This window comes from Ctenocephalides felis, unplaced genomic scaffold, assembly GCF_003426905.1.
Source record: "Ctenocephalides felis isolate EL2017-DRISC unplaced genomic scaffold, ASM342690v1 CF-g0.4_SCAFFOLD_01886, whole genome shotgun sequence".
NCBI classification, from domain to species: domain Eukaryota; kingdom Metazoa; phylum Arthropoda; class Insecta; order Siphonaptera; family Pulicidae; genus Ctenocephalides; species Ctenocephalides felis.
The window spans coordinates 147924269-147934803 of NW_020538040.1; the positions used below are offsets into that span (position 1 = coordinate 147924269).

At 28.7% G+C, this 10535-nt stretch overlaps 2 protein-coding genes across 2 annotated transcripts; both read left to right on the forward strand.

Moving 5' to 3' along the window:
* The first annotated feature begins 1507 nt into the window (after nt 1-1507).
* Nucleotides 1508-2594, forward strand: LOC113376045 (calmodulin-like). Its single transcript, XM_026615975.1, has 4 exons — nt 1508-1538; nt 1975-2107; nt 2170-2311; nt 2406-2594. The coding sequence occupies exons 1-4, from the start codon at nt 1508-1510 to the stop codon at nt 2592-2594; spliced, it is 495 nt and encodes a 164-aa protein (XP_026471760.1).
* Nucleotides 2595-5146: 2552 nt separating this feature from the next.
* LOC113376046 (putative carbonic anhydrase 3) lies at nt 5147-6999 on the forward strand. Its single transcript, XM_026615976.1, has 2 exons — nt 5147-5398; nt 6802-6999. Exons 1-2 carry the CDS (start codon nt 5147-5149, stop codon nt 6997-6999), a joined length of 450 nt encoding a protein of 149 aa, XP_026471761.1.
* Nucleotides 7000-10535: the final 3536 nt, after the last annotated feature.

The window sequence follows — 10535 nt, forward strand, 5'->3', positions numbered from 1 at the left end:
ATGTACATATATCTCGAGTTTAAATTAATGGATCGTCTCAAAATATATACAAAAATTAAAATATTTAAAAATAATTCAAGAAAACAAATTTTGCATTACTAGTTTACCATTGCAAAATGTAATTGTATTACCTAATGTCGTTTCTCTAAAAGAACTGCAATAAAAAGCAATAATTATTATTAATACAGTGATTAATATAATCAATAAGAGTAATTGTAATTATTTGTAATAACTACAATAACTATAAGGAGTGTCTGAGCAATCGAAAAAATCGTATGGTGTGATTGGTGCCAGATAAACCATGTGAGGATTGAATCAGAAATTTTTGCACATATGTGAAATAGGAAAAGGTGATGCTAATATTTTTCCACCACACATGTGCGAAAAAATAATAAAAAATACTAGTCATGTAAAAATCTGTTATTCGATAGTGTCGTAGTATATTATTGTAGTATAATCGTAAATGTTACATAATTGAAAATGTTTAAAAATAAATGTTCAAAAACTTAATTTCTCTTATTTAGCCCTTTGCACCCTGCACCATTTTTGACGTTACCCACCAGCACTTCAACCGTATATTTCCAGAAAAGAAAATATACAAACAAGTAAAAATTGTATTTAATATGTTTTGTATAATTTTTTTCAGAAAAAAATATATCAAAATGTATTTACTACTTCCCGAAGGAGAAGTTCATGTTTTCACAAAAAATTCTGAACCGATTCTGAAAATGTAAAAAACATCAAAAGGTATCAGTTGCGTGTCGTGCTTATTAGTTTTTAGTAAAGATCGCTGCTCTAGTAAAAACGTTATGTTTGTTGTTATCAGCAGCAAAGTCTCATTGTCAATGGTTTTGTGAAAGTTCTTGAAAAGTATAATTTCCTCAAATACTTATAAACTTCTGCGGACCAGAGGTGTCCATGCCGCCTGATGAACAAGGGCCATAGACCGGTGGTCAACGCCTGTTAGAATATGTTGAGCTAAATTAAAAATTACATTTCTTGCAATAGTTTCTAGCAATCTAAAAACCACAACTAGTGGGGTGCATGGCATCGTGCCTTAAGGCAAATTGCTGGAATTTCCCGTACCAAACATTTTTTTTAAAAAGATTAACATTTTTGAAAAAAAATTAGCTTTTTGAGAAACTATAAATTTTTGACAAAAATTCGATTTACACAATATTTGCATTTAAGTGCAATAAAAAGACTAATGTTATTAACCAAATATTTAATATAGAAATGATTCAATTAAAATAATAATATCCAATCTATTTACTAACAATGACACAAAACAAATTCCAAGTGACATTTTCTATTGTCAAGTATCTTTTTTTTTCGAATAAATCAAGTTAACAAGATACAAGTGTCATTTATTTTTGAAAATCTTTTATTTTATTCGAGTGAAAACGTTTTGTGAAGTTTATAAATTAATTGCGAGTTTCAAAAAAATCATTTATTCAAAAAAAATAATAGAGTTTTGTTAAAAGTTTGGGATTATTTTGGGATCAAGATGAGTAGTGCAAGGAGGCAGACGAAAACTGGTAAATTTAGTAAAAAATATTTAATTTATATTGTATTTATACTTTTAATATTTTAGTTCAAAAAATAGAAAAAAAAATTATTTAAAATTTTGACATTAATTGCTAATAACTTGTGGCAAAAAGTCACTGACATTAGTTAGTAGAACCATTACTTCTCAATCAACTTTTCTATATTAAATTGACTTCAATGAAAATTGGTCAGGTGGATTAACAGATGAAGTAATTTGTTGAATTTTTGGGGAATATCTGGATCTCTCAATTGCTATCGATCTAATTAACAATTTTATTTCTGTGATTGTTCTTAATGTTCCAAGTTGTATAAATTCTGATACAAATAGAACAAAAAATGCCATACTAATTTTAGTCGGAACTTTTCTTGTTTTGCACCTAGTTCCTTAAGTTTTATTGCAATTTTCGAAAATATTTTTTTCTATAGCGGAACCAGAGGCGGAACAATCTTTGAATTTAACAGAGGAGCAGACTGAAGAGGCGCAGGAGGCCTTTCAGTTTTTCGAAAAGGACGGATTCGTCAGCACCAAAGACCTTCAATTGGTTCTGAGATCTTTGGGGTATCTCTAAAATGTTATAAATAATGTATGTATATATATGTATGTGTGTGTTTGTTTGTCAGCTACAACAGCTCCGAATTGGAAATCGACGACATCGTCGCCAAAATCGATGTCGAAAACACTGGCAAATTGGACTTCACCCAATTTTTGCACGCGCTCAGCAGGAAGGTGAAGAGTTTGCAAAACGAGGAGGAGATCAAAAAGGCAATTTTTTTTACCTTTATCTTTTATCCCTTATCTTCTATCTATTATCCCTTATCTTCTATCTATTATCCATTATCCCTGATCATTTATCCAGGCTTTCAAGGTCTTCGACCAGAACGACGACGGCATGATCACGTCCTCGGAGTTGAGGATCGTGATGAATCGACTTGGTGAAAAGTTGACTGATGAGGAGATTGAGGAGATGATTAAGGAGGCTGATGTCGATGGAAATGGTGTTATTGACTATGAGGAGTTTTACTCGATGATGACGTCGGGAAAATGAGAGGATGCAATGATGAAGTGGTATATGAATGGTTGTAATTTGGTGTTGAATAAATTGTTGGAAAGTAAAGTTGTCAAATAAATGTCTTTTTATAAATGAGTGATTATTATTAAATTGCATGATATTGACGTGGATTTTGTATGGATGGCATTTCAGTACACAACTGGACGACATTTGATAGTTATTTTACAAATTTGGTAATTTTTTTTACAAATTTACTCTGTTTTTCAAATGGGCAACATTGTACCCTTTTCTCATCCAAGAACATCATAAAAGTTTTTTTTAACTAGATTAAATTTGGCACTTTTTTATACAATTATGAACCGATTCTGCGCATAACAGAGAAATGTTACGGCATGGCTATGTTACGCTCCGACTCCCCATACATTATGCGAATGAATCATACTGAATGCTGTCAAAATATCATGTATTTGCTGTTCATTCCGGCGTTTTAAACATAAACTGCAACGTCACTCGTATGTCACCTAAGAGAAATCAGAAACACACACTTATCTAACATCGTTTTTTTGACATTTGTGCGGCTTTTAGGTTATGTTTTGTATGAGAAAACCTGAGAAATTCGCCTGACTGAACACCAACCGCATAACTTTTGTCTATATTACTATGGAAAATTCTTCATAACATGAACTTATCATAACATTGCGGCAGAATCGGTCCCTTAGACGAAGTTGACATTTTTTTATTCAAAAAGACGATTTACATTTTTTTACCAAATTGTGTAGTTTTTTAGTACAATGTACAAATGAGGGTATCCTAAGTTTCCAGTTATATAGGATGTAGGATTATTGTATAAGATAATAATTTAGTTTTTTCAACAAATGTATTTTAGTTTATTTTGATACAGGATATTTACAAATGTCATCATTTTACGCTCTTTTCTAACAAATTTACTGACGTTTTTTTTTAATTGAAGTTTTTTTATATAATTCGCCAATTTACAATTTTGTTTTAAACAAATTGGCTATTTATACTTTTTTAACATTTGACGATTTTATTCATCAAAATAAGCAATTTTTTTTGTATAATTAATTTTATTGTTTTTTTGCAATAAATTGGTTTTTGACTGTTTTTCTCCAAATAAGCAAATATTTTTTTACAAATTTACTGTTTAAAAATTAGGCGTTATTTTTTCATTTAGTTATCATTCATCAAATCAATGAATTTTTTACTTAATTTTGGCTTGACGTTGAGTTCTGGGACACCTTATAAAAATATTTTCATTTTTTTCAAATAAGTCGATTTATTACCACCACAAGTCTGTATATGCACTCTTATATGTATATAAAAAAAATTAGGTGATATTTACAAATTCAGTTTTGAAAATTAAGCGGCATTTTTTCATTTTCAAAATTGATGAATTTTTTACTTAATTTTGGCTTGACGTTAAGTTCTGGGACACCTTGTAAATAAGTTTTAAAAAAATTAAGTGGCATTTTTTTAGTTAGTTTTGTCAAATCGATGATGTTTTTACTTTTTTTACAAACGGATAACATTTAATTTTGTTTTAAAGTGATATATTTTACAGATGCATGAAATTTGCAATGCAATGCAAGTTGTGTTTTATGTAATTGTTAATTTTCTTTTGTACATTTTTAACAATATATTCAAGACTAATATATAATTATATATAATATATAAAAATAATTATATAAAATATATAAAAATTTTCATTTTCGATTTTTTTGCGATTACTATAATTTGCCCTACGGGAAGTTAATAACAAATTAGAATTCTCAATAATTTAACTCAAAGTGATAAATACTGAAGCAAAATTCGACCCACTTTATGCCTTTAGGGGACACTTGTGCACAAATTATCATCTACTGTGTAAATTTTTATCTCACATCAAAACTTAAAAAAAAGATATCAAAATAACATATATATCAAATTTTGAAAATTTCAATTTTAGTTATCTCTTATCTGGGATCTCTCGTAGTTCAGGTAAGTAGAAGACTAGACCTGAATCAGAGGTTTTCACTTGAAAATATAGATAGCAATATGTTTCTAACAACATATTTTAATATGTTTGTAAGTGAAAATATCCCTTATCCGGCATTGTTGCATCAATAAATATTCGCCTAATTACAGAAATTGTAATAATAATTTATCACAAATAGATGGGACAACTGTTAAGGTTCTATCTGTAGAACCAACCAGTATTAAGTCTAATTAACACAACACTTTATAGGATTCTCAAGTTCCGATTGCTGTTCAAAATAATAATAAAAAAATCTCTTATCTCTGTTATTGATATAAATTTAGTGAATAAATAATTTATTATTGCATAAATATTACGTATTGAACACTTTTTTTTATTTATTTATTGTAATGGCATCTGATATGAATCTATATACAATGAACCTTCAATACTAATATATATACAATAAACTTTGAATTCTAATATATATATATATATATATATATATATATATATATATATATATACAGTATAATGTCGAATCTATAAATTAAATTTCTAAACTATTCTCACGAAAAATGCAGTAAAAGGTGATGTCAATGACTTACCTTATATGTCTTTCCATTTCCAGATATCAGATGAAGATAATGAAGCGTTGGATATTATTTTGGATTCCGCCAAGAAAGTTCTAAACAGTCAGGATTCATCTCAACATCCACTTGAAAAAGAAATAAATTTGTCACATTTTCTCCCACAGAATAGGTATAATTTCTATAGATACGAAGGTTCTCTGACGACACCAACGTGCGACGAAGTTGTTTTGTGGACTGTATTCGAACACAGCCTGCCAATATCTGATGAACAGGTAAGCATTGTCAAAAAGTCAATTTCATTCAACAATGAAATATTTTCATAATATAGATCTTTATTTTGAATTCGAAATAAGCATTGCTGCAAACTCAATTGTTTGCTGAAGACATGCTGTGCAAATCTGCATTCCCTATAATAAACACTAAATATTTTTGAATAGGTTTGATGCTTTAAAATATTTTGATAGATATCTCATGTTTTTAAACAAACTCTAATTGTTTTAATATTTTATTTATGATTGGAAATATTTTTGAATTATACGCGGACGTTATAAGTCAACATATGGAATACTTATGAATAGCTTAAGAATAGGATTAGTATTGTGTTAAGATAAATATATGAACTTTTCCATGTTAATTAAAATAAAATACCTTCGTTGATATTTAAATGTCATAAATTTAAAACATCAAAACGTTAAGTAATAATTTTGAAATATATTTTTCATTTTTGAACTTTTTTCGTTTTTGAGCATGTTTTTTGTTTCTTGATATTTGTATTTTTGTTTTTAAACAAACAAAATATTATTTTATGGATAGCTTCCCAAATTATATTTATTACATAACTCATTTTGTAGAATGCCCTTTACATATTTAAACGTATGAAACTACTATTTATAAAATAACCATATTTTTCAAGTCAAAACCGGGACAGTAATTTTAGTGAGCTCATCCGGGACAGTGAGGGTTTATTTTAAAATATAATTTTTATATAAGTAAAATACTATTTAAGGATATGAAACATATTTTATTAATGAATTAATTTGTTTTTAACCAGAATTACCAGCTTCTATTACCAGCGTTCTTACCAGACAGCCCTAAATTTTCACCTTTCTACCAAAATTGTTATTTAGTAATACAATTTCAATTATCGAACCATTTTTCATCCTAACTTCAGAGGGTGAATGTTTTTTAGTAAATTTCGATTAAGATTTTCATGAGCTCATAAATCATCACCAAAAGATTTTTTTATTTTTTGACCATTTTCTTTTACTTTTAATAATAGGTTAGTTTTCTTGCTAATTTAGAAATTTTCTAGAAAGATTTTGCATGGTCTAACAATGTATGTCGGTTCAGCCGTTATACCGTGTTATTTTTATCAAAGAATTACGATTTGTTGAGCAACAGTTCACAGAAAATTCTTGAAAGAATCTCTTTTTATGCATCAGAGGTTCTACAAATATTTCTATAATAATTAAATTCAAACAGCTATAATTATCACTTATAAATGTAGTTAATACAACTTGCTTGCTCAATAAAATAGCTTTTAAAAAATTTAAATGGGATTCCACGACGAAAAATTTTACAATTTAATCTCGGTTGCATTCGGACTAAGTTGAACGTCTTCGACTCAAATCTTCAAAATTTTTTACCTATTATTTATATATTGTCTATTTTTCAGCTGAAAATTTTTCAAAAAACTCATACTACTGGCGACTCTTATCTGAAGAAAAATTATCGTGCAACAAAGCCACTGGGAGATAGAATGCTGAAATATAACGATTTCGAAATGACTAGTAATGCACCAATATTTGGAGTTTCGAAACTTTTATTATCGACTGCATTTGTGGCACGAAGCTTTTTTAATATAAGTTTTTGAAGCAATTGCAATTAATCAGTTTTAGTTCAAAATTCAGTACCGAAACTAAATCTGCACTGTTGAAAACATCTAGTGGTATTGAATTTGAACTGAAAAACGTTCGATACATGTTCACATACATTTATCATTTGATATTTAGAAAAAAAAAATGTGATAGATTATTCGCTTTCATGTGAGATAAAAATGTTGTGGTCAAAATGAATTTTTATAGTAAACAAAATTTTTGTATTCCGCATATGATGGATTATCAAAACGTTTTGTTCGCTAGAAAGTTGTAATAGGGTTCATATATAAAATTTTTAAATCATATATTCATATGTTATCAACTGTTCTTGTTAATCGTTGTTGTATGTAATGTGTGTATATTATTAAGAAAGGGTATGAGCGTGTTTCCACACAGAATTGGCCCCGCCCTGGTATTTAAATGATTTCGATGTCATTTTATAGGTCTTTTCGAAAAAATACAATATACAAATTTTCAACTTCCTATCTCATCATTTGGCCGAGATATCAGTGAAAACATGTGAAAGTTGCCCCTTTTTTAAACTCACTTTTTGTCGGAAATATAAAAGATATCGAAAAATGTTAACGTCATTCTATTTACACTGATACTATCTATGTTGTTTTTAACAAATAATGTGAAAAAATTATTGAATTTTTGAATAGCAGAAGAAAAATGTACAGGCCTTCGAATGATGCTAATTCAAAAGTAGTCCAAAGAGCCGCACTAGTAGGAAATGGAAAATGAAAAATTATTTCACCTTTTCATGCACTAACAAATAATTTTTTCACATTATTTGTTATGAACAACATAGACTATATCAGTGCAAATAGTATGACGTTAACATTTTTTTGATATCTTTTATATTTCCGACAAAAAGTGAGTTTGAAAAAAGGGGCCACTTTCACATGTATTCACTGATATCTCGGCCAAACGAAGAGATAGGGAGTTGAAAATTGGCATATTGTATTTTTTAGAAAAGACCTATAAATTGGCATCAAAATCATTTAAATACCAAAGTGAGGCCCATTCTGTATGGAAGCACGCCGATCGCCCATACCCTTTATTTGAATTTCATCTGTATAAAAAGTACATATATCTCGAGATTTAATTAATGGATCGTTATAAAATATACAAAAACTAAAATATTTAAAACTAATTTAAGAAAACTAATTTTGGCATTAATTATTTATGTTGCATTACTATTTTACCATTGCAAAATGCAACTGTATTACCTAATGTCGTTTCTCTAAAAGAACTGCAATAAAAAGCAATAATTATTATTAATACAGTGATTAATATAATCAATAAGAATAATTGTAATTATTTGTAATAACTACAATAATTGCAATAATTGAGGGTTGAATCAGAATTTTTTGCACATATGTGAAATAGGAAAAGGTGATGCTAATATTTTTCCACCACACACGTGCGAAAAAATAATAAAAAAATACTAGTCATGTAAAAATCTGTTATTCGATAGTGTCGTAGTAGATTATTGTAGTATAATCGTAAATGTTACATAATTGAAAATGTTTAAAAATAAATGTTCAAAAACTTAATTTCTTTTATTTAGCCTTTTGCACCATGCACCAAAGAAAATATACAAACAAGTAAAGAATTGTATTTAATATGTTTTGTATAATTTTTTTTAGAAAAAAAATATCAAAACGTATTTACTGCTTCTCGAAGAAGAAGTTTATGTTTTCACAAAAAATTCTAAGCCTGAAAATATGAAAAACTATTGAAAAATATCAGCTAAAGATCGCTCGGTTGTAATAAATTGTTGAAACAATATATTTGTACGTTCTTGTTCGACGTGTAAAACGGTCTATTTATTAATCGTGGATCTTGTCAATTTTATCTAATTTTTAGTTATGTAGTTAACAGAAAATAACAAAAAAAAGATATTAAAAATGTAATCGCAGGCTTTCGCTTTTATACACATTTAAGTTTAGTTCACAGACTAAACAGCCAGATCTGAGTATACTGATTGCCCTTGCACATTTTCATAAAAAAATTTAGGAAAAAGAGTTATATTGGAACAGGCAATTACAAAAAAAGATTGATTTTTATTTAAGGGGGTGTTCTAGAACTTTTAAGAAATCTATTTTTTCATATTTTCAAAGTTCAACTATTCAAGATTATTAATACAAGAGGATTTTTTAAAATTTAAATTACCGGCTGTTGGACTACAATAATCCTTATCTGCTTCCTTCCTCCGCAAAACTTCAAACGCATTTTTCTCGAAACTGTCTTTTCGAATACGATACCCACGGATTTGTCAAATTCTACTGAATCGATTTACCTGAAATTTTTACAAAATCTTTTTTATTGACTTTTTATAAGTATGAACTACGCTCATCTCCAAATTCCAATTTTAACTATTTTTGAAAAATTCAAGAACATCAAAAAAGGTGGATCTTTTTTTAGACAGTCGCAGATTAATAATGCTTTTTCGATCGGGTTATTTAGAGGGCTAAATCGGGAGTATAACCAATCGTCAATTTTTTGAGACCTTCCATTTCATCACGCTAAAATTAAAACGTTTTGGCTGTTTTTAATTTGCAATGTTTTTTTCTTTGTATTCTTAGTTAGAATATTAATAAAAAATGGACAATAAAAATATTGTTTGCCCTGTGTTTTATGACCTTTCAAAAATCATATAAAATTCACACCTCTAGACTCTCTAGCCTCTAGACCAGTGTTTCCCAACGTGGGGCGCACGCCCCACCGGGGGGCAATTTATGAATTCAGGGGGGCAATTTGAAAATTTTGGTAATTTGAATGTAACGTAGAATAGTATCGGTAAAGCATTTACATAAAAAAATGCTTTTTGGAATTATCTAAGATGTCCCGGTTTGGCCGGGACGGTACTTCCCTGGCGCCGGAATTATGTTTTTTATCCCGGATTGACCTTACTTTTTAAAAAGATTAGCTTGAATTTGAATTTTCCTCATTACTTTCTAATAAAATTACAACTATCCATCATAATCTGAAAACGATATATGCGATAAATTGCTTATATAAAACTAAACATTATGAAAGAGAATTTTGAAGAGAAGTTGCAAAATGCAATAATTCTCAGGGTTCAAATGGCACTTCACTGATTATTTTAAACTTCAATATTCGAATTTACAAAAATTACCAAAAAATTAGTTAAATCAAGTTTCTGACTACTTGGCACAGATGCTTTAAGGTCAGTGACAAGATATGACTTAAAATATACACAAGAAAAGTGATATTTACTACTAAAGTTAATTGCGAACAGAGTTTGATACAAGGCTTAAAAAGCGAAAAAATCGTAAATTTTTCTCACTGTTTTTTCTGAATCAATACAGACGGTGGTAAATATTACTATTACTACATTTAAGTAAATTTAGTCTAGTTAGTTTTTTGTAGTCCATATGGCGAATATGACTTCTCCCAGATTTAACTCCAACCGGCTGTGACTCCGATCGGATATGACATTGCCCCGATATAACTCCGGCCCGATATGTGTCCGCCCGGATATAACTCCCCGATATAATTTCTT

Coding starts and splice junctions, on each gene's coding strand:
- LOC113376045 (XM_026615975.1), top strand. CDS start 1,508: ATGAGTAGTGCAAGGAGGCAGACGAAAACTG. Junction 1,539..1,974: donor AAGGAGGCAGACGAAAACTG/GTAAATTTAGTA, acceptor TTTTTTCTATAG/CGGAACCAGAGGCGGAACAA. Junction 2,312..2,405: donor ACGAGGAGGAGATCAAAAAG/GCAATTTTTTTT, acceptor TCATTTATCCAG/GCTTTCAAGGTCTTCGACCA.
- LOC113376046 (XM_026615976.1), top strand. CDS start 5,147: ATGTCTTTCCATTTCCAGATATCAGATGAAGATAATGAAGCGTTGGAT. Junction 5,399..6,801: donor TGCCAATATCTGATGAACAG/GTAAGCATTGTC, acceptor TCTATTTTTCAG/CTGAAAATTTTTCAAAAAAC.